Source organism: Salmo salar, chromosome ssa06 (genome assembly GCF_905237065.1).
Source record: "Salmo salar chromosome ssa06, Ssal_v3.1, whole genome shotgun sequence".
Taxonomy (NCBI): domain Eukaryota; kingdom Metazoa; phylum Chordata; class Actinopteri; order Salmoniformes; family Salmonidae; genus Salmo; species Salmo salar.
The window spans coordinates 20,455,190-20,480,724 of NC_059447.1; the positions used below are offsets into that span (position 1 = coordinate 20,455,190).

At 43.5% G+C, this 25,535-nt stretch overlaps 1 protein-coding gene across 2 annotated transcripts in view; it reads left to right on the top strand.

Annotated features, from left to right (window-relative positions):
* LOC106606537 (Na(+)/H(+) exchange regulatory cofactor NHE-RF2) overlaps window positions 1–25,535 on the top strand; it is a 61,557-nt gene that overhangs the window by 25,099 nt on the left and 10,923 nt on the right. For both annotated transcript variants that reach the window (XM_045719912.1, XM_045719913.1), the window contains one exon: window positions 23,285–23,503. In XM_045719912.1, the coding sequence (XP_045575868.1) occupies window positions 23,285–23,503 (219 nt within the window). The remainder of the gene's footprint in view (window positions 1–23,284; window positions 23,504–25,535) is intronic.

Sequence of the window (25,535 nt, forward strand, 5' to 3'; positions counted from 1 at the left end):
ACTGTGATAAATGGGAATAATGCTCTGTATCCCTATGGATGAGTGGGAATGCTCTGGAATGCTACAGACACTCAGCTGCTTGCCAAACTCATGGATTAACTCATGGGTGTGTGAGGCGTTCAGGTGACATGCATGAATTACATGGGCCCCAATGCAATCTGGATGAGAGGACATTGTGGACACAGAGAGGAATTCAACCTAATTGATTCAACATGCTTTTTGAGACATATTTTTGGGAAGCACTGCCTGAAATTCATGGTGTCATATTATTGTGAAAGAAAGAATGCTTTGATTAAAATTGAACCATGCTGGTTGGATTGTCGGATTTTAATTGAAAAGGTAAATTGTGATTTGGATTAACACATTAGTGGTGTAGATGGTATCTATCCTCCTCGCTATCTCTACCTCTCTATATACTTTCTCTCTCTTTCACCCACGCTTTCTTTTTTTCTCCCACTCAATCTTTCTCTTGCTGTCTCTTTCACACACACACAATCTCTCCCTCTCAGTTACCATCAGTGTACATGCTGTTGGGCCTCATGTTTCTTGGCAGGGGGTGTTGGTGCTCTCGCCTTTTACACACACACACACACACACACACACACAAACCAGGGTTTCTGTCCCCAACAGTCATAGGACCGATGTTGTCATCTGGGGGCCTCCCGGGGTGTGCTTGTGTCTCTTCGAGGTCATGTGTCACCCCCCCGTCACACAACACCCCTCAGAGGGCCCAGTCTGCCCCCCACCCACTCTAACACACACATGCACCCCTGAGCCAGCAGAGGGGTGGCTGCTCCAAACTGATAACATGGGTGTGGAGCTGCCTGTGTGACACACATCATAACACTAGAACACAGAGAGAGAGAGTAGAGGGAACGAAAGAGGCAGGGGAGAGAAAGTAGGTAGTTTAGAGAGAGGAGTTCAAATGGAGAGACATTGCAAATGAATGAGAGATAAAGCGAAAGAGTGAGATATTGAGGCCAAGAGAAAAATATGGAAAATTAGAGATATTGAGACAGAGGGAAAAAGATGGAAAATGAAAGAGAGCTATTCAGACCGAGACAAAAATACAGAAAATTTGAGTTGTTGAGACTGAAAGAAACAGACAGAAAGAGAGAGATATTGAGACTGAGAGAAACAGACAGAAAGAGAGAGATATTGAGACAGAGGAACAGACAGAAAGAGAGAGATATTGAGACAGAGGAACAGACAGAAAGAGAGAGATATTGAGACTGAGAGAAACAGACAGAAAGAGAGAGATATTGAGACAGAGAGAAACAGTTGGAAAGAGAGATATTGAGACTGAGAGAAACAGATGGAAAGAGAGAGATATTGAGACTGAGAGAAACAGACAGAAAGAGAGAGATATTGAGAGAGAGAAACAGACAGAAAGACAAATGGGTTGAAAGAAATAAGGTCTTAACCAGCTGTTTGGATTCCTCACTCTGTTGGAAAACTGACAGAAAAGCAAAAACAGAAAATGAGTCAACCCAATATGGCTGTTTTCAGTTACATGATATTCATATCAAGGTCATCTCCATGCAGTCTGATGCTGAGGGCAATATGATAGTTTACACGTCTGGCAATGGTTTAGCTTAATTTACGAACAGAAATGCATGCAGTCTTTTAGCCCCCAACTGTAATCCACAATGAACTTGAAAACCCAGCCAGCATGCTTCTCTTAGAAAGGGTGTGTGTTCAGCATGTGTTCAGCCTCACACACTCCCATGTCTGTCTGTCTGTCTGTAGAATGACAGGAAGATGACAATGTGATTACGTAGTGAGACAACACCTTGTCTCTCTGTCCATAGGTGGTTGTTTTGTCAGTTTGTCAGTTACTGCCTTTGGATTTCTTGGAAATAAGGACCTCCAAACAAACCTCTTGTATTCAAGATGGCCGCTGTGTCTCAGATATCTATGGTAACACTGTGCATAGAATGCACAGAAATTGACCGATTTTCAGAAACCGTCTGGATCAGTTTTGCCTTTTTGATTATAATGAATAAGATTATAGGAACAGGGGGGACCTGATCCTAGATCATCACTCCTGAGACGCTTTTTGAATACAAGCTCTGACATTGTTATTCCACAGGAAACTGAATGAACCCACCATTATGGTTAGCAATGGAATATTCCATCCCAGCATGCCAAGATTAGCTACTTAGCTTTGTTTTAAATGGTCAAATCTATTCAATGCTAAATCTATGGCTGTGTCTGAAAGGTTACTAGGGGCTCGATTCAATATGTAGCGCAGAAGATCAGCGTTATAGCGCGATTCATATTGAAAAGCAATGTTTCTGCGTTAGCGGAGATTGCATTCGAGGTAAAATGCTGCATATGTCGGCTCAATCGGAAATTACCTTTAAAATTCAACTGTGCTACAATGCAGATGTCCTGCGCTATGGATTGAATCAAGCCCTAGCTGTCCTCCAATTGGCTTTAAGTGTCACGGTTGTCGTTGGTAGAAATGGAGGACCAAAACGCAGCAGGTACGTGAATGCTCATCTTGATTTTTAATTATCTTCAAAAATGAACATACAACATAACATAAACGAAAAAACGAACAACTAACAAACAGTCTGGCAAAGCAAAGCTCAACACAGAACAATCACCCACAAATCACACACAAACACACCCTAATATATGGGACTCTCAATCAAAGGCAGATAGACAACACCTGCCTTCAACTGAGAGTCCCAACCCCAATTAACCAAACATAGAAACACACACACCAGACTAACCATAGAATACAAACACATAGACCATCAACCAAAAACCCGGAAATACTAAATCAAACACCCTTTACACAAACACACCACCCCGAACCACATAAAACAAATACGCTCTGCCACGTCCTGACCAAACTACAAAAACAATTAACCTTATACTGGCCAGGACGTGACATTAAGAGACATTGAGGAAACAAATGCGGGGCACAGGGTCATTATTAACCAAATGGAAGAAAACAGAATGAAACAGTGATGAACTACATGTACTTTGTCCAATGAGAAACACTAATGTTTATTTTCTGTCGCAAAAAGTTTTTAAACATTTTCAGTTGCTAGTCCTTATGAAGGCAACCCTGGTGTTAGCTGCTTTCTGCTCCTTTCCTCAGGCTGCTGTTCATTATCCTTTAGTTCTGTGTTGTAAAGAAGCACTGTATAAACAACGTTTGATGGACTGATGCACTGTGGGACTCGTGGATCCTCCTGGTTGTGATTGGTCACGGTGCAGACTTCCTGTCTGTCTGTCCGTCTGTCTCAGAGGGGTTTTAGAGGGCTGTGATCAGCATGGATTAGAGATGCTAGGATAACTCACACCAGATGAGCTGCACTTGCACCTGAGGGGAGAGAGAGGGAACTGGGGAGTGAGGGAGTGTGGAGGAAAGAGTGATTGGAAGAGAGAGGGAGTGGAGTGGTGGTGAACAGAGAAAATTAAGAAGAGGGAGAATAACAGGGAAAGATAACTGAGGAGAGAGAGGGAATGAGGGAGAGAGAGAATGCAGCAACATGGTCCAGTATTTCAGTGAGGTGGATCATATCTGCATGACTAACAGAGGATCTCTCTCTCTCATTGAGATATTTAAATGAACATGTCCTAATGGAGTTGAACGTGACTCCTACCCTGAACCTAGTTGCTCCCAGTTGACCATAGAGGGGTGTCCCTGACTCCCTGCCCTGCTGTCCTCGAAAGCCACCAAGCTAGAAAGAACATGTTAATTAGCTAGCGTGTGATGCTGGGCTGGGTTTCTATAGTCGTGTGTTCTGCTGTGCTTCAGCAGCCCTGTCTCCCAGATCACTGGGGATTGGAGCCTGAACAGGTGACATGCTTTGACAAGAATAAGATGTGCTGCCAACACAATATTGTCTGGCGGTCGCCGGTTGGCCTATCTGACCCTGTCTTGTTTTTGTGAACGTGATTGTTTTGCACAGAAATAAGATACAGTGTACTTGGAACCAGAGCCGTGTGTGTGTGTGTGTGTGTGTGTGGCGATAGTGGGCAATGCCAGATCAGTTGTATTAGTCTCATTTAAATCATTCATCTACTGCTGAACATTACACTCAGCTAGTTCCTCTGACTCAGGCTGTTCACATGTTGACTACTGTAAAGTCAAAACCATGTGACAGTTTGGCTGAAGGTGTTTGGAGAATACATTATAACACACACACACACTGTCTTTCTTTCCCTGCCAGCTATCCGTGTTAGTGAAAAACCCTTAGGACCTTCACAGAATGATAAGGTTCAGGAGAATATATCACTGTGGTGGTATAAATAATGTAGTAACAACATAACCCATGACCATATCTGGAATCTAATAAGACAACCACTCATTCCCTTTCTTCTTCATATATATTACTACATGTTATATTACTACATGTTATATTACTGCATGTTATATTACTACATGTTCTATTACTACATGTTCTATTACTACATGTTATATTACTACATGTTCTATTACTACATGTTATATTACTACATGTTCTATTACTACATGTTATATTACTACATGTTATATTACTACATGTTCTATTACTACATGTTATATTACTGCATGTTCTATTACTACATGTTCTATTACTGCATGTTCTATTACTACATGTTATATTACTACATGTTCTATTACTGCATGTTATATTACTGCATGTTCTATTACTACATGTTATATTACTGCATGTTATATTACTACATGTTCTATTACTACATGTTCTATTACTACATGTTCTATTACTACATGTTCTATTACTACATGTTCTATTACTACATGTTCTATTGATACATGTTCTATTACTACATGTTCTATTACTACATGTTATAATGCTACATGTTCTATTGCTACATGTTATAATGCTACATGTTATATTACTACATGTTCTATTACTACATGTTCTATTACTACATGTTCTATTACTACATGTTCTATTGCTACATGTTCTATTGCTACATGTTATATTGCTACATGTTCTATTGCTACATGTTATATTGCTACATGTTCTATTACTGTACTATTGCTACATGTTCTATTACTACATGTTATAATGCTACATGTTATAATGCTACATGTTATATTGCTACATGTTATATTGCTACATGTTCTATTACTACATGTTATAATGCTACATGTTATATTGCTACATGTTATATTGCTACATGTTCTATTGCTACATGTTCTATTGCTACATGTTATATTGCAACATGTTATATTGCTACATGTTCTATTACTGTACTATTGCTACATGTTCTATTACTACTTGTTATAATGCTACATGTTATAATGCTACATGTTATATTGCTACATGTTATATTGCTACATGTTCTATTGCTACATGTTCTAATGCTACATGTTCTATTGCTACATGTTAAATTGCTACATGTTCTATTGCTACATGTTATATTGCTACATGTTCTATTACTGTACTATTGCTGCATGTTTATTCTGCTGTAGCCTATGTGGATATCATTGATTCTCATCTCAGAATGTCAGCTTGGCTTCCAAAGAGTTCCAACTGTAGTCTTTTCACCCTCAGTCAATCACGCTTGGGGTCAACTGAATTCATGTGATTCAGGAAATACATTGAAATTCCAGTCCAAGAATGGAAACATCCTCATTAAAAAAAAATGGCACTTGGAATTTAAATTCTTCTCCTAATGAATTGGCTGGATTGAAATGGTACTGACCCCAACCCAACCCTGAGTGCTGGGGCTACAGGTGATTAAAAGGTTTTGTTGTGTGTGTGTGTGTGTGTGTGTGAGAATGTACATGCTTTTGCATGCTTTTAAATGTAAGTGTGTACACACATAAGTGTGTGTCTGCGTGCGCACTTGTTTCTAAGTCAGGTTCAGAATGAGGTTCATCCAAGGCCAGTGCTCCATACAGAATACGTCAGAGAACAGAGTACTACAGAATACGTCAGAGAACAGAGTACGACAGAATACGTCAGAGAACAGAGTACTACAGAATACATCAGAGAACAGAGTACGACAGAATACATCAGAGAACAGAGTACGACAGAATACATCAGAGAACAGAGTACGACAGAATACATCAGAGAACAGAGTACGACAGAATACATCAGAGAACAGAGTACTACAGATGCTGGTTCCAAAGAAAGCACACTGCTGAACACATCACAATAAAATGCACTGTGTGAGGAGCTTCAGACAGATACACACAGATACATACGCAGATACACCACACACACACACACACAGCCTCACAAGGACACACACAGAAACACAATACAGATGAATTATATGTGAAGGTGGCTGCAGTGTGAAAATAATAGGTTGGATCCAATCCCAGGCTTTACAGTACAGCTGACAGCTGCTGATCTCTCACTCCAACTGAAGGAGGAACAGTGTGACTCTGTCCATTATGGTTAGGGACAGGAGTTTTTCCTGACAATGCGATTACGACCTGATCTACAGGATGTGCAGGCCTTTGTTTTATCCCAGCCCGAACACACTGGTTAAAGAAAGGAAAAGAGGAGTGAAAAATGGCTTGCTGATTAGTTAGCTTGATGTATCAGGTGTGTTAGTACTGGGCTGGAACAAAAACCTGCACACCCAGTGGCTCTCCAGTGTAACTCCTCCATCCCTGCTCTGTCATCTCCACCCAGTAAGCCTGTTCCTGTTCCTCTATAGACAGTGACCATGTTCCTCTATAGACAGTGAACCTGTTCCTCTATAGACAGTGAACCTGTTCCTCTATAGACAGTGACCATGTTCCTCTATAGACAGTGAACCTGTTCCTCTATAGACAGTGACCCTGTTCCTCTATAGACAGTGAACCTGTTCCTCTATAGACAGTGAACCTGTTCCTCTATAGACAGTGAACCTGTTCCTCTATAGACAGTGACCCTGTTCCTCTATAGACAGTGAACCTGTTCCTCTATAGACAGTGACCCTGTTCCTCTATAGACAGTGACCCTGTTCCTCTATAGACAGTGAACCTGTTCCTCTATAGACAGTGACCCTGTTCCTCTATAGACAGTGACCCTGTTCCTCTATAGACAGTGACCAGGTTCCTATTCCTCTTTAGACAGTGGGCTGATAAGGAGTTCACCGTGAGATCAACACTCTTCCCGCTAGAGCAGCCTTTCCTCTCTCTCGATGTCTCTCTCTGACCCTATCATCCAGTCTTTCTGCTCTCGCTTTATCCTCAGCCTCCCTGGTCTCTGTCTCTCTGTCCATCTGTCTGCCTCACTCTCTCTCTGTCGCTCTCTCTCTGTCTCAATTCAATTTCAATTCAAGGGTCTTTATTGGCATGGGAAACAGGTTTACATTGCCAAAGCAAGTGAAATAGATAATAAAAAAATGAAATAAACAATAAAACATTTATAGTAAACATTACACTTACAAAAGTTCCAAAAGAATAAAGACATTTCAAATGTCATTATGTATATATACAGTGTTGTAATGATGTGCAAATAGTTAAAGTACAAAAGGGAAAATAAATCAACTTAAATATGGGTTGTATTTACAATGGTGTTTGTTCTTCACTGGTTGCCCTTTTCTTGTGGCAACAAGTCACAAATCTTGCTGCTGAGATGGCACACTGTGGTATTTCACCCAGTAGATATGGGTGTTTATCAAAATTGGATTCGTTTTCAAATTCTTTGTGGGTCTGTGTAATCTGAGGGAAATATGTGTCTCTAATATGGTCATACATTTGGCAGGAGGTTAGGAAGTGCAGCTCAGTTTCCACCTCATTTTGTGGGCAGTGTGCACATAGCCTGTCTTCTCTTGAGAGCTAGGTCTGCCTTCGGCAGCCTTTCTTAATAGCAAGGCAATGCTCACGGAGTCTGTACATAGTCAAAGATTTCCTTAAGTTTGGGTCAGGTGTTCTGCCATTGTGTACTCTCTGTTTGGGCCAAATAGCATTCTAGTTGCTCTGTTTTTTTGTAAATTCTTTCCAATGTGTCAAGTAATTATATTTTTGTTTTGTCATAATTTGGTTGGGTCTGTGTTGCTGTCCTGGGGCTCTGTGGGGTCTGTTTGTGGTTGTGAACAAAGTCCCAGGACCAGCTTGCTTAGGGGCCTCTTCTCCATGTTCATCTCTCTGTAGGTGATGGTTTTGTTATGGAAAGTTTAAAAATCTCTTCCTTTTGGGTGGTTGTAGAATAGAAAGTCTCTTTTCTGAATTTTGATAATTAGCAGGTATTGGCCTAATTCTGCTCTGCATGCATTATTTGGTGTTTTACGTTGTACACTGAGGATATATTTGCAGAATTCTTCATGGAGTCTCAATGTGGTGTTTGTCCTATTTTTGTGAATTCTTGGTTGGTGAGTGAACCCCAGACCTCACAACCATGAAGGGCAATGGATCCTATAACGGATTCAAGTATTTTTAGCCAGACCCTAATTGTTATGTCAAATTTTATGTTCCTTTTGATGGCATAGAAGGCCCTTCTTGCCTTGTCTCTCAGCTCGTTCACAGCTTTGTGGAAGTTACCTGTGGCGCTAATGTTTAGGCCGAGGTATGTGTCGTTTTCTGTGTGCTCTAGGGCAACGCTGTCTAGATGGAATTTGTATTTGTGGTCCTGGAAACTGGACCTTTTCTGGAACACCATTATGTTATGTCTATCTGATGATAAACCAGAGGAGGAGGCCATGAAAACAGATCCCAGCATGCTTGTCCCAGCCTGCAGAACACACACACACAATTACACTCAATTCACACACACACACACACACCGCTGCCTCAGTAACACACACACCGTTGCCTCAGTAACACAGGGGATTATTATGTAATACAGCCAGTGGGAAAAACAATTAGCTGCCTGACCTCTGTCTCTCCTTTCCTTTCTTCTCCTCTCTCTCTCTTTCTCGCTCTCTTTCTCCCTCCCTTCAGATTGAGCAACGGCAGAACTGTGTGTGACAAAAACACACACACATTCTCTATTTGAGGGCAGAACTTCGAAGCACAGAATCTCAGAGACACAGCAATTGCGCTATTTCAGACTGGCCTTACCAAACTATCCTCATTATGATGAGGCCCATGACTATAGTTACACATAATGTAATGTTAATGCATAGCCTCACAGATATGAATAGACTTTGTGTTGTGGTTCTCCTGTAATTACTTTTAACACCTAATGAGATTGTGTCTGATTTTGAAAACTCCTAACTGTTGACCTGTTGATGACCTCTTATCTGACCCTTTACCTGAAGGCCACGCTCCCAAGGTGAGACCCGGCGATGTCAGTTAAACTGGCCGTGTTGGTTACGCTACTATTACCATGACAATACCTTGTACTCATGACATCATCAATGTACTACTGCTGAGGGCACGTTCACTCTATGATGATTTGTTTGCCATGATGTCACTAGGGGTTGTAACGTGTCCTGTACTATCCTGTGCAGTTAGTGTCTTTAAAGAAAATGTTACAACCCTTTCTCCAGTTTTACGAGAGTAGGCAAACTTGCCATGGAAAGTGCAATGATAAGCTTGACTTTCAGGAATAATCTTATGAAAACTCATATTACATTTTTGGTCTTTTTTTGGACTCTTATGGCCTAAAGGTGAGTGTGCGAGGCGTCTGTGTGATTTATTTTAGAATGCATGGTTTTGAATTATAATGACCTAACCGAAGCCGGAAGGGCGGGTTGTCCGCTTTGATGCCTCACTCAATTACAACATGTCTCGCTTTTTTTGAACTGGAAGAGGTAGCTAAGTATTGAGGCTTTACCATACATGGTACATTAGACCTATTCATCCACCAATGGAAACACAACATCGCTATCAGCAAAGATGATTGGAGATATGGACTATCCTGCTAGCAAACATCCCGTCCTTTCCACCCGCCTCGCTCTGCTTGCTCAGCCCGCCCGCTTCTGGTCTGTTTTCCGCTTTAGTCGAATGTTTCCATATACAGTATGTGTGTATCACAGGTGGCTACTTAGGGGAGGACGGCTCATAGTAAAACCATGTGTTTGATCTGTCGGATACCATTCCATTAATTCCGTTCCAGCCATTAATATGAGCCCGTCTTCCCCAATGAAGGTGTTTATGGTTTTCAGGACACACTGCACACACTGTAACCTTCAGGGCTCATAACGAACACCAACTTAAATATGACCTCCAATTGGAGACGATGACCAGCTGCCTCTAATTGGAGATCATCCCAAACACAGCCCAACATAGAAATACAAAACTAGAACAACCCAACATAGAAATACAAAACTAGAACATAACAACAGAAAAACTAAACTAGAAAACCCCCCTGTCACGCCCTGACCTACTCTACCATAGAAAATAACAACTTACTATGGTCAGGACGTGACACTAGCTCCTAACCCTAACCACAAAACTAACCCTAGCTCCTAACCCTAGCTCCTAACCGCAAACCTAATTCTAACCCTAACACTAATTCTAACCTTAACCCCCTAGAAATAGCATTTGACCTTGTGGGGACCAACAAACTGTCCCCAGTTGGTCAAATGTGTTTACTATTCTTGTGGGGACTTCTGGTCCTTCTTCTGGTCCCCACAAGTATAGTTAAACACGTCCACACACACACACACACACACACACACTTATGATACACCACATTCACACACACAGTAACACACATTCACTTCACACACACACACACACTGGCTGGCACAGTCCTGAGTACTGGTACTAGACAGAGAGTCAATGATCCTTGGTAGTGACGGGGTTAACAGTGGTCATGATCCAACTATCCCAGCAGTCTCTTAGTGAATAATTCAACAACAGCACCGATCTAATTTCATCAACCACACACACACACACACACACCATCATAATCTTACTCACACACACACCACATACTGTACAGACACACACACACACCACATACTGTACAGACACACACTCAGGGCAGGTTGATGTTTATTGGGATGAGTCTTGTCCTTGAGGCAGGACTGGGGGCGTCATACAGAGACACACACATCACACAAATACACAGACAGACAGACAGACAATGGAAGGAATGCATGTCGTTGCACTACGTTCATTGATAGATCATTCACTGCCTGTCAACCGGGCACTGCTCTGGGGCTGTGTTACTGAATGTGGTGTCAGTGTGGAGGGGCCAAAGGGACTGGAGACTGGAGAGGCTGGATGGGTCAGTGTGGAGAGTAAAGGGACTGGAGACTGAGGAGGCTGGGTGGGTCCGTGTGGAGGGGTAAAGGGACTGGAGACTGAGGAGGCTGGATGGGTCCGTGTGGAGAGTAAAGGGACTGGAGACTGAGGAGGCTGGGTGGGTCCGTGTGGAGGGGTAAAGGGACTGGAGACTGGGGAGTCTGGGAGGGTCAGTGTGGAGGGGTAAAGGGACTGGAGACTGGGGAGTCTGGGAGGGTCCGTGTGGAGGGGCCAAAGGGACTGGAGACTGGGGAGTCTGGGAGGGTCAGTGTGGAGGGGTAAAGGGACTGGAGACTGGGGAGTCTGGGAGGGTCAGTGTGGAGGGGTAAAGGGACTGGAGACTGGGGAGTCTGGGAGGGTCAGTGTGGAGGGGTAAAGGGACTGGAGACTGGGGAGTCTGGGAGGGTCAGTGTGGAGGGGTAAAGGGACTGGAGACTGGGGAGTCTGGGAGGGTCAGTGTGGAGGGGTAAAGGGACTGGAGACTGGGCAGTCTGGGAGGGTCAGTGTGGAGGGGTAAAGGGACTGGAGACTGGGGAGTCTGGGAGGGTCAGTGTGGAGGGGTAAAGGGACTGGAGACTGGGGAGTCTGGGAGGGTCAGTGTGGAGGGGTAAAGGGACTGGAGACTGGGGAGGCTGGGAGGGTCCGTGTGGAGGGGTAAAGGGACTGGAGACTGGGGAGTCTGGGAGGGTCCGTGTGGAGGGGTAAAGGGACTGGAGACTGGGGAGTCTGGGAGGGTCCGTGTGGAGGGGTAAAGGGACTGGAGACTGGGGAGTCTGGGAGGGTCAGTGTGGAGGGGCCAAAGGGACTGGAGACTGGGGAGTCTGGGAGGGTCAGTGTGGAGGGGCCAAAGGGACTGGAGACTGGGGAGTCTGGGAGGGTCAGTGTGGAGGGGCCAAAGGGACTGGAGACTGGGGAGTCTGGGAGGGTCAGTGTGGAGGGGTAAAGGGACTGGAGAAGCTGGGTGGTTCAGTGTGGAGGGGCCAAAGGGACTGGAGACTGGGTAGGGACTGGTGAGTGGAGGGAGGGAGTGGATGAGAGCATAGAAATATCATCTCAATAGTGATTGTATGTCTATGTGTGAGAGAGACCAGACAGTAGGTACTAGAAGCAAGCGTCAGGAGTTTTTCCCTAGGAGTTCTATCCTAATACCAGGACCTAGTTCTATCCTAATACCAGGACCTAGTTCTATTCTAATACCAGGACCTAGTTCTATGCTAATACCAGGACCTAGTTCTATTCTAATACCAGGACCTAGTTCTATGCTAATACCAGGACCTAGTTCTATGCTAATACCAGGACCTAGTTCTATGCTAATACCAGGACCTAGTTCTATTCTAATACCAGGACCTAGTTCTATTCTAATACAGGACCTAGTTCTATTCTAATACAGGACCTAGTTCTATTCTAATACCAGGACCTAGTTCTATTCTAATACCAGGACCTAGTTCTATCCTAATACAGGACCTAGTTATATTCTAATACCAGGACCTAGTTCTATTCTAATACCAGGACCTAGTTCTATTCTAATACCAGGACCTAGGTCTATCCTAATACCAGGACCTAGGTCTATCCTAATACCAGGACCTAGTTCTATCCTAATACCAGGACCTAGGTCTATCCTAATACCAGGACCTAGGTCTATCCTAATACCAGGACCTAGGTCTATCCTAATACCAGGACCTAGGTCTATCCTAATACCAGGACCTAGGTCTATCCTAATACCAGGACCTAGGTCTATCCTAATACCAGGACCTAGGTCTATCCTAATACCAGGGCCTAGGTCTATCCTAATACCAGGACCTAGGTCTATCCTAATACCAGGACCTAGGTCTATCCTAATACCAGGACCTAGTTCTATTCTAATACCAGGACCTAGTTACAGTATATCCTAATACCAGGACCTAGTTACAGTATATCCTAATACCAGGACCTAGTTACAGTATATCCTAATACCAGGACCTAGTTACAGTATATCCTAATACCAGGACCTAGTTACAGTATATCCTAATACCAGGACCTAGTTACAGTATATCCTAATACCAGGACCTAGTTACAGTATATCCTAATACCAGGACCTAGTTACAGTATATCCTAATACCAGGACCTAGTTACAGTATATCCTAATACCAGGACCTAGTTCTATCCTAATACCAGGGCCTTGAGTTCTTCCGGGTCAGGTCATGTGGTCAGGAAAAACTCCTGACTCTACTTACAGTGCATACTGTTTCCTGACAATGTAACTTGACCAGGAAAAGCCCTACACTCAGCCTGACGATGTTGTATGGATATCATGAAGGTGGAAAACATGCTGTTTGGATTTTCCTTTAGGAATAATTAGAATTTATGCCTGTTAGTTTCCAATGGCCGTGTTCAGAACAGAACAGAAACGTAGCTCACACATATTGGAATGGGAGTGGAGAATGTCATTCTGTACAGAGTTCCTAAACAGAACACTCGATTTTCCAAAACAAAGATGGCGTTCTCACCATGAAGTGATTTCCTGATTATAGGCTTGTTTGCCGACAGAAGGGAAAAAGCAAAAACTCGATTTTGTTCTGTTTCTCATCAAAATATCTAAAAGCCACTGACCCATTAGAGAGAAAATCAAAGAACCCCCCCCCCAAATCAATCCAAATCTTTTCTACAGTGATAGCGTTGGAATTGTCCATTTTTCCCTCATAAATAGGGGTGGAGGTTGAAAACTGCCTAACCCCACCTGAAAAATAACTAATCTAGTAGGAAATGAAACTACCACATGTACACTGGCTTTATATCCATCCAGAATTCCAGATATCGTCATTAACCTAGATAGGAAATACCTCTTATTCTTGTTCCCAGTTGGCTCCAAAACTCCCACACTGTTGCCAAGTGGGGTTGGAGGAGTGAAGCCTGGAGGGCGGCCATATTTGGCAGTGTTGTGATTTATATTCTCTATCTCTGCTGGCTGTCAGCTCAACTAACCAGTCCCTCCACACCCGTCACAGGTGTGAGAGTGACTATAACTGAAAGATGTTGTAACACCAAGCTCAGTGCAGTACACCACATGTAACAACCACTTCTTTAATGTTTGTATAAGGTATGCGCATACATCATCTCAACATGATCATGTCATAACATACATCGTCTCATAATGATCGTGTCATAACATACATCGTCTCATAATGATCGTGTCATAACATGCATCGTCTCATAATGATCGTGTCATAACATGCATTGTCTCATAATGATTGTGTCATAACATGCATCGTCTCATAATGATCGTGTCACAACATACATCTCATAACATTGATTATTTTCCTTTGTTTAGTTCTCCTCTGTTTTTTCTCCATTCATTTAATATATGTTATCTTGCCCTTCAGAAACAGGAGAAAACAATCACATGAACGACTGTTGGTGTACTGACATTTGATCATTGCCATCTGGCTTGCAGAAATAGAGAAATCCCATTTAGATATACAGTATTGTCAGAGTTGTTATGACCACTTGGCTTGGACAGATCCTCAGGAGGCTTCGCATATCTTCCAAGTCCCTTCTTTTTAACTGATGCATTGTTTTTCCTCCAAGCCTTAACCAATCACCACTCTTTAATAAGACGTCTCCCGTTTCGCTGCACCTCGGGCCTAGATTGGGCCTCACAGACGGTGCTGGCTAAGGTAGAGCGAAGGGAGCCTTTGGCACATAAAGAGGAAGACACACACACGTACAGAGGGACGATGACATGGGCCACCCTCCAGGGGGTGATTAGTGCTGTGTGGACGGGCATCTAGAGGCAGTCAGAGGTTGGCTTGGCAGGGACGGCCGTCTCCCCTTGCTAATGTCTACCAGCAGGGCTGTTCACACTGTTTATCTTACTCTCAGACCTTCCTAACTCACTCACTCACTCACTCACTCACTCACTCACTCTGTTTCAACTCTCTCGTTTCTTCTTTCTCTTTCATACACACACAACCTCTCTTTCTCTTTCTTCTCCTCAACTTTTTCTCTCCATCTCTCTATACCTCTCTCCCTCTTTCCTCTCTTTATTTCCTCTCTTTCTCTTAATCTCGCTTTCCCCCTCCCTCCCTCCTCCATCTCTCTCTATGTGGATCCAGGACAGATCCCTGTGTGCTAATAGCTAAGTGACCTCTCTGTATTAAGCCCCACCCCTTCATCCTGGCCTTGCGGTCACTTCCTGCTTCTCCTCCAATAAAAATGTATTTGAATGAAATCAGTCTGAATCATTCCATTGTACTCCAGACCAGGCCTGGATGACTTTCTTAGGGTATCCTTCCCGGAACGCTGTTGGGTTAAGCAATTTTATGGAATTCTGTCCATGAAATGGGCCATGTTTTATATTTTGGTGTTGAGGAGAGAGAGAGAGATTTAGTAAGTATTAAAACAGATTTTCCCTCCCCTATTAGATATCTACCTCGTAATACTTCTAAAAGTGACATCCATACATCTGCGTACTCCTTCCATCCCACACCCATCCCTCCCTCCTTGTCTCCCTCTATGCCCAGCGAATGGCCGACCATTGTTGTTGTCCCTCCATGTGAGCCAACATGGTGCACCACACCCTGTGTGTCTGTCTACTAAAAATACCTTGGCAGGACTGGATGTATTGTCTGATGACAGGCGATGTATAATGCAGATATTGTGTGATAGTGTACACACACACACACACACACACACACACACACACACACACACTGATAGCGTGTGTCAGGTATGTGTTCTGCATTGGGTGTTTGAGGGATAGGGTCCCATATGGGGGTTAGCCCAGACCCCCTACACCCCCTTTACCACTCCCTAACAACTCTTTATCACCCCACAGTGGAGGTGAGGTTACACCATGTCATTAATAACACTCTGACACCAGTGACACGTATTGTTGGTGAATGAACCTAGATGCTCATTGTGACCTTTTACACAGATACTCAACACAACATTTACTGTTATGATGTGGTGTTGGGATGAGTTAGTCTTATACAAGGTGAAGGTCTTTGAGTTGGAGATTGTCTTTCTATACTAGTCCAAATCATTTACATTACAACTATAGACTCAGTATAGAGAACCTGCTGAATGTTTTTTCCACTGATAGGCTAGCAGTGTTAAGGAGATGCAGGCCTACATATGAACATTCCTGTGGTGTAATAACTATTTTATTTCTTTGACAGTCATCTTACTGTAATAACATCAGAATGATCTGTCACAGAGGATTTCTCTCTCTGCTCATATGGCCTTAGTACATGTGCTGGTGTTGTACATAATACGTGTAGGTATCTTCAATCTGTTCTGCTTCTCTGACTCAAGTTAAACAGGATATACAGTAGATAGGTAGGGGTCGTATCTTATCTGTTCTGCTTCTCTGACTCAAGTTAAACAGGATATACAGTAGATAGGTAGGGGTCGTATCGTCAATCTGTTCTGCTTCAAGTTAAACAGGATATACAGTAGATAGGTAGGGGTCGTATCTTCAATCTGTTCTGCTTCTCTGACTCAAGTTAAACAGGATATACAGTAGATAGGTAGGGGTCGTATCGTCAATCTGTTCTGCTTCTCTGACTCAAGTTAAACAATATCATTAGGTTGGTATCTTCAATCTGTTCTGCTTCTCTGACTCAAGTTAAACAGGATATACAGTAGATAGGTAGGGGTCGTATCTTTCTGTTCTGCTTCTCTGACTCAAGTTAAACAGGATATACAGTAGATAGGTAGGGGTGGTATCGTCAATCTGTTCTGCTTCTCTGACTCAAGTTAAACAGGATATACAGTAGATAGGTAGGGGTCGTATCTTCAATCTGTTCTGCTTCTCTGACTCAAGTTAAACAGGATATACAGGGGAGCACGTGATGCCGCAGAGCTGAACAGACGTTGACAAACCAAGCTCTTCAAAGTTATCGTATTATTACCTAAATAACAACGTTGAAACAATATTCTAACATCGGCTGATAAATTGTCAAGTACTTACCTTCCCAAAGAGCCATGGACCTCCGACCGAGAGGCAAGAAGGACGACCAAAACGTCGTTGAATCCCAAGATAACGATAACGCCACAGCTAGCAAGTTTAGCATTAGCCCTCATAACTCAGACGACAGTTCCAGACTGTTGCTCTCGGCAGCCTCGTTACTCTCCTCCGGGAAATTCAGGATGGTAACAAAGGTCTTTCTATGAAAATTGACAAGAAATCGGCTGAACTCCATTCTTCCATCGACGACCTGAAATCCTCCATGAATGATCTCCTTCTGAGAACGACTGAGGCCGAGATGCGCATTAGCACAATTGAGGATACCATCGCTCGACATGACCAGGTTCTGATAGAACTGCAGAAGGATAATGCCTACCTCAAAAACAAAGTAGAACAGATGGAGAACCAGAGCAGACGTAGTAATATCCGTGTGGTGGGATTGAAAGAGGACAGCGAGGGCCGTGACCCGGTCTGCTTCTTCACTCAATGGATCCCGGATGTCCTAGGCATAATCAACTTCACCAAGCCTGGAAATCGAACGCGCCCACAGAACATCTGCGCCCAAACCCCGGCCAGAGGAGCCCCCACGTGCCGTTCTGGTCAGGTTCCTCCGTTTCCAAGACAGAGAGAAGATACTGCAACTTGCAAGAGCCAAAGGGGACATCACCATCAATGGCAAGAGGGTCAGCCTTTTCACGGATATGAGTGCCGATCTCGCCAGCAAGCAGTTCAGACCTACCGCCAAAGCACTGAAGGAGAAGAACATCACCGGCTACCTCATCCACCCTGCGCGGATGAAAGTTCAGTACAAAGGCCGATGCCATATCTTCAACACACCGGGAGAAGTGTTCACCTTTCTCAAAGAACGGAACCGCGTCTGAAAAACGGTCTCTCTGGGGGATAAGATCCAATTTATTTATTTTCTCTTAGCTGGACTGAACTGCTGATATCTTCTTGGAATATGGATCCGTTTACCCCGCTATCCGGTCGCTATAATTGATTTGTACATTTTCAACTAACCGTTTTTCCCCGGGGTGAGTTATATTACATTTACAGGAGAGTATATTTTGGTTTAGTCAAGATCCACTGGGCGAGGCAATAAGTGGGCTTAGGCCCACTGCTTTCCCCCCATTTATGTTTCTCCTCTCCAGTAAAGAGACTCAAGCAGCCCTTACCGTGGGCAGTAAATATTCAGCCAGAAATGTCTATTCACAACGTTTGTTTTCAACTTAGAGAGCTCGCAGGTTTTAGTTTACGCCAAGGTTTAGCTAGTAAGAGTAAGGTGGAAAGCGAGCAGCAACTTATCTCTACAAGTGTATTCATGTTTGATTGTTGGGATTGTTGTTTTAGTCTGACAATCGGGGTGGGTGGGATTTTTTTCCACATTTTTTTCCATGTTTATTGTTGCTTCCTTCCTAAAGAGACACATAGGTCACTTCTGTGTTCAAACCAAAGTTGAAACATTTCCTGACTATTTACATATGAGAGATTTCCATTCGGTTACATATTTGAAACCCATCCTATGCTTAATCCACTAAAATATGTCACATTCAACGTAAAAGGGCTTAACAGCCCGATTAAAAGGAAAAGAGTCTATACATACCTTAAGAAATGAAAGGCCGATATTGTGTTTCTACAAGAAACACATCTTACAGCCAGCGAACACAAGAAATTGAAGAGGGAATGGGTAGGACAAGTTTTCGCGTCCTCTTTTAACTCCAAAGCAAGGGGAACTGCAATTTTGATAAGTAGACACATCCCCTTCTGCGTCAACAACACCATCTCTGATCCCTCGGGCAGGTTTGTTTTGGTGCAGGGCCATATGTTTTCAGAGTCTTGGACCCTGCTGAATATTTATGCTCCTAACTTCGATGACCATATGTTTATACAGAATGTCTTCCTTCAGGTCGCTCAAGCACCACCAGGATGGCTACTGGTTGGAGGAGATTTAAATGTTTGTTTAGATACAGTTCTTGATAGGTCCTCGGATAAACCCTCCCTTCTTACCAAAGCCGCCAAGCTCACCATGTCATTCATGAAAGATCTTAATTTACTAGACATCTGGAGACAGTTGCACCCACAGGATAGGGACTACTCTTTTTATTCACACCCACACAACACACACACGCATAGATAACTTTTTACTATCGACCCAACTGTTTCATAGAGTGTTAGATATCGAGTATCTCCCCAGATTGCTTAGTGACCATTCTCCTCTGGTATTATCAAGCTCCATTCCTAACAAGGTAAATGGAGCATATAGATGGAGACTAAATTCTACACTTCTAAAGCAACCTGCATTTTCTGCATTTATCAAAGCGCAGATCAATATTTTTACTTTGACAAACAAACCCTCCGCTCCTGACAGTTTCATTCTTTGGGACACATTGAAAGCCTATCTGAGGGGACAGATCATTTCCTATACTAAAGGGTTGAAGAGAAAACACGGTGCGGAACTGAATGTCCTTGAATCTGAAATCTCTGAGCTAGAGAAAACCTACCAAAGAGGCCCGACTAAAGATCTATACAGGCTTTTGGTAAATAAATAACTGAAATATAATATTCTGAAAACATATCAAGCTGAGAGGGCCATCACTAAATCAAAACAGCGTTATTACGAGCTTGGAGAGAAAGATCACAAAGTACTGGCATGGCAACTGAAAGCAGAGGAAAGTAAGAGGACAATTAATGCTATAGAAATCCTTACTAATGAGATATCTTTCGACCCTACCGAAATTAATAATACCTTTAAGAAATACTATGAAGACCTCTACACTTCCCAATCAAGCGATGATCTATCAGAGATCGACTCCTTTCTCTCCTCTCTCAACCTCCCATGCCTGTCAGAGGAAGACAGAGAGCGCCTGAGTGAAAACTTCTCAGTTCCTGAATTGGTGGAAGCCATTAAATCCTTACCTTCTAATAAATCTCCTGGGGAGGATGGCTTCCCTCCAGAGTTCTATAAAGAATTTAGGGAGCTGTTGATCCCCTACCTTATGGAGGTACTTAAAAAAGCCGGGGAAAGACAACTGCTTTCCAGAGTCTTTCTCTCAAGCAGTGATTACTGTAATCCACAAGAAAGGGAAAAACCCGCTAAAGTGCGCCTCCTATAGACCAATCTCTCTCCTTAACACAGATTGTAAACTGGTCACCAAGATGCTATCTAAGAGACTGGAGTCATGTCTTCCCCTGCTGGTCAACCCAGATCAGACTGGCTTCATAATTAATAGACTGTCCTCCAATAATCTCAGAAGGTTCTTTGATATAATTCACCTTGCTAACAAAAACAAAATACCTAGTGTCGCAGTCTCCCTCGGCGCTGAAAAGGCCTTTGATAGGGTTGAATGGCCATACCTCTTTCGCGTCTTGGAAAAGTTTGGTTTAGGTACTGTGTTTGTAAATTTGATAAAATCACTCTACAAATCTCCTAAAGCTAGGATTGCTACCAATGGGATTACTTCCTCCTCTTTCCCTCTCTATAGGGGGAACAGACAAGGTTGCCCAATTAGCCCCCACCTCTTTGCCCTCGCCATCGAACCGTTGGCTGAGGCTATTAGATCGTGCCCTGACATACATGGCTTTGAGGTGGGCCCCCATACCCATAAATTATCACTCTTTGCGGACGACCTTATCTTATTTCTAACAAACCCAGAACACTCCCTCTCTCACTTGCAGATCCTACTACAGTGTTATAGTTCTTTCTCTGGATATAAGGTTAACTTCGATAAAAGCGAAATCTTACCGTTGCCTGTCTTTGACCATCATACCATCAAGCACAAGTTTCCTTTTCGATGGTCGCCTCTGGGCTTCACATATTTGGGCATAATGGTGGATGGTAACCTGAACAACCTCTATAAACTCAATCTGGCCAGCTTGTTGCAAAGGGTGGAGGGTGACCTGTGTAAGTGGATGGACTTGCCTCTCACTCTACTGGGTAGACTCAATGTGATTAAAATGAATATCCTGCCCAGATTTCTATATTTGTTTCAATCTCTCCCTATCCCTGTGCCCGCAGCATTCTTTTCCTCTCTCAAGCTGACTAGACGGTTTATCTGGCATGGCAAAACCCTGAGGGTTAGCCTGGACAAACTGACCCTGGATTACGTTCAAGGGGGCTTAAACCTCCCCAATTTTAGAACGTACCACTGGGCTTTACAGTCTAGGTTTCTGGCTCAGAGGTTTGACAATGGTCCCTCTCCCTCATGGTTGAACATTGAAAAGCTTGAGGTGAATGATGACACGGGGGCAGAATTGTTTTACAAATGGGACAGAAAATCTATAAAAAACCATCACAGACAACCCTTTAATCATACATTCTGTCCTGGCATGGTGCAAACTGCATGAGCTGTTCGGACGAGGGGGATTTCTCTCCCCTAAAACCCCTTTATGGAACAATAGATTGATCCCTATGTTTTTCCAGAATAGTAACTTTAGACCATGGTCTGATAAGGGGATCACTCTTCTGGAACACTGTTATGAGGAGGGAGTTCTTATGTCTTTTGAACAGCTGAAACAGAAATACCACTTGTCTAACAGGGACTTCTTTAGCTACCTACAACTACGAGACTTTATTAGGGTGACTCTCAAGGGACAATGGAATCTACCTAAGATGTCACCTATTGAACAACTCTGCCATGCAGACCAACCACTATTCAAGACCATTTCCCGTGTTTACGATGCTCTTATGTCAGTACTAACACTGCCTGAGCTAGATAAACCCTGACTCAGATGGGAAAAAGATCTGGGTATTGATCTTGATGAGGGCCTATGGAGTGACCTATGCAGGGATGGTGTTACATCCACATTGAACTCCAGATACAGATTGATCCAGTTTAATTTCCTCCATCAGCTCTATATCACCCCATCTAGACTGCACAAGTTCAACCCTGATATCTCCTCCCTATGTTTTAGATGTGGCTCAGATGAAGGAACATTCCTCCATTCCACTTGGCAGTGTTCAAAACTACATGGTTTCTGGCAGGGGGTATGCGATACCATATCCTCAATCCACGGGGTTGCATTCCCTTTAGACCCCGAGGTCTGTCTTCTGGGTAACTATACTAACACCAATCTTAGGCAAAGTCATACTATAAAGCTAACAGAAATATTGCTAGCGATTGCCAAGAAATGTATTGCCTTGAAATGGAAATCGGATTCCTTCCTGCCAGTTGCAATGTGGCTATCGGAAGTTAATAGTTGTATCCCACTGGAGAAAATCACTTACTGCTTGAGGAATAAGTTAAAGACATTTTACAGAATTTGGCAACCTTTTATTGACTGTATGGAGAATCTCCCCCCACATCACATTGATTGATTCTCTATATAATTCTTATATAATGTTTCACACGTAATGTATAATATGTAGCTTACAGCAGGTGACCATATGATTCAATGTCTCATTTTTTTTACTCTTTATTATGACTTATGTATCATGTATGTTTTTTATGTATTATGTATGTCCGTATATATAATTTTAATTTTTTTATTACGCTCGTCTGTTACCGTCACTTTGTCCTTTGTTGTCTAACATATTTTCACTTTTGTTTTGAATGTTCTTAATTGGAAAATGCAAAAAGAAAATATTCAACAACAAAAAATGGAAAAACAGTAGACAGGTAGGGGTCGTATTGTCAATCTGTTCTGCTTCTCTGACTCAAGTTAAACAGGATATACAGTAGATAGGTAGGGGTCGTATCTTATCTGTTCTGCTTCTCTGACTCAAGTTAAACAGGATATACAGTAGATAGGTAGGGGTCGTATCGTCAATCTGTTCTGCTTCAAGTTAAACAGGATATACAGTAGATAGGTAGGGGTCGTATCGTCAATCTGTTCTGCTTCAAGTTAAACAGGATATACAGTAGATAGGTAGGGGTCGTATCGTCAATCTGTTCTGCTTCTCTGACTCAAGTTAAACAGGATATACAGTAGATAGGTAGGGGTCGTATCGTCAATCTGTTCTGCTTCAAGTTAAACAGGATATACAGTAGATAGGTAGGGGTTGGGATCAATCAGAAGACACATTTCATTTCCCTGTGATAATGGACAACAAATTAAATACATTAGTGGTGTTTGTTTGGTAGAGAACACAAACAAGCAATAAAGACTATTGGAGGGATCCAAACTTCTTCTTTCTGTACTTAAATTTGACAAGACTTCTTTGAGTACTCAGTAGTGTATATGACTAGACTGTAGATTATATTATGTATCTTTCTCTCTGTTCACTACAGGAGGCTCTGGCCCATGTTAATGCCCATGTCCAGGTGGCGCGGCCACCAGTGGACCCATCGGAGCTGTTCCCCAGGCTGTGCCACCTGGTGCGGGTCGAGACTGGCTACGGCTTCAACCTGCACAGTGAGAAGTCCCGGCCGGGCCAGTACATCCGCTCCCTGGACCCTGGGTCTCCAGCCGACCACGCCGGGCTCAGACCACAGGACAGACTCATAGAGGTGAGGAGAGAGGGGATGGGTGGAGGAGGGAAGGATGGGTGTCGAAAGAGGGCAAGTGGTTAGAGACTAAAGAAGGGTGGGGGACTGTGGAGCTCCATGAAGGTGTTTATTTTTCATGAAGGTGAGGAGGATAGGTTTGTGAGGAGGAGGCTGGGAAGAAGGGCTAGTCCAGGAGGAGGATAGAGGTGCAGGGGATTGGTGGGAGAGGGAGGGAGGAGGGAGTCTGATGTCTTAATAATCATGGAACTATGGACCAGTAGATGCTTGGTTTGTAAACTTTAGACGTAAACTTTAGACAAGTGGTGAGAGAGAAGGAGACAGACTCCAATCAGCTAGTTTACAATGGTCCTAATGAGACCCTAATGAGGTGGGCTTTGAGAAATGGGGTTGGAACACCCTAATTAAGGGGGTTTATAGAACATGTCAGAGAGAGAGGGAGTGGGGTGATTGAACATGTGTCTGAGATAAGGGATACAGAGTGAGACCCCAAGAGGCCTTTTACTCCCCTATGTACATGCAAATGGATGTGTGCTTGCTTGTGAATGTTTGTTTGGGTTTGTGCTTATCAGTGTGTGTGTACACAGGTGTGACCTCGTGTGGCAGCAGTCTCAATGCTCATCCTTCATGCGTGTGCAGGGCCACATGTGCCTGGTTTAACCCCTCTAACGATACCACTGCTATAACACGGCCTGGACTCCGGCCTCATCTCTCACATGTTTTAATTGAGATTAAGGATGACAGGCTGATAGAGGGGAGAGGTTGTTCATCAGTCTGAAAGCAGGATACAGACGGGAGAGAAACATATGAGGCATGAATGTGTGGGAGAAAGAAGGGATGGGGGGGATAGCAGAGGGTCAGAGATAGAGGGATAGAAGGAGACAGACAGGGGAGAAGCAGACGTGTGGAACATACTGATCCTGCTCACCATACACCCTCTCAATCAGACCCAAGACACATTCCCATGAACCCTGACCCCAGAGCAGTACATCAGGGCCTAACAGGGCCACACAGGGCCAAAACAGGGTCAAACAGGGTCAGATGGGGCCAAAAACAGGGTCAGACGGGACATAAAATACACCGCATCAAAAACACAGGGTCAAATGAAATTCACACAGAGCCAAACAGAATCTAGCTTAGTTTAACTAAACCTAACCTGGCTCGTAGCATTACCATGACGTTACCATAGCGTTGTGGTGAAAACACAAGGCTGGAAACAGTATAAATAAAGTGTAATATGGCAGGCAGAGCAGTTGCATACAGTAGACCCCAACAGGGTCAAAGAGAGACACACACAATCACACACACATGCACGGCTATACCATTCCAGTCCTGCCCATACAGTATGAGTAACACGGACGGCTATACCATTCCAGTCCTGCCCATACAGTATGAATAACACGGACGGCTATACCATTCCAGTCCTGCCCATACAGTATGAATAACACGGACGGCTATACCATTCCAGTCCTGCCCATACAGTATGAATAACACGGACGGCTATACCATTCCAGTCCTGCCCATACAGTATGAATAACACGGACGGCTATACCATTCCAGTCCTGCCCATACAGTATGAATAACACGGACGGCTATACCATTCCAGTCCTGCCCATACAGTATGAGTAACACGGACGGCTATACCATTCCAGTCCTGCCCATACAGTATGAGTAACACGGACGGCTATACCATTCCAGTCCTGCCCATACAGTATGAATAACACGGACGGCTGCACACACACTGGCACTAGAGGGAGGAGTTGCTTTCAATGCTTTGATGTCCCTCTGTCTGTCCAGCAACAGGAAACAGTGAGAGTGAACTGTAGCTATGGGAGTTAGCTTCCTGTGTCTGTTAGGTGACAATAACAGGCCAGGTCACTCCCTGTCCATGTGCTCTAAGGTCCATAAATAGGTTTTATCATGTTTATATAGAGACTAAAGAGTCCCTGCCCTGAACCTGAAGACACACATCCAGAGAGAGAGACAGAGAGGCCTAGATCTTCTGCACAGATTCTGTCAGACCTGGGAGCTAACA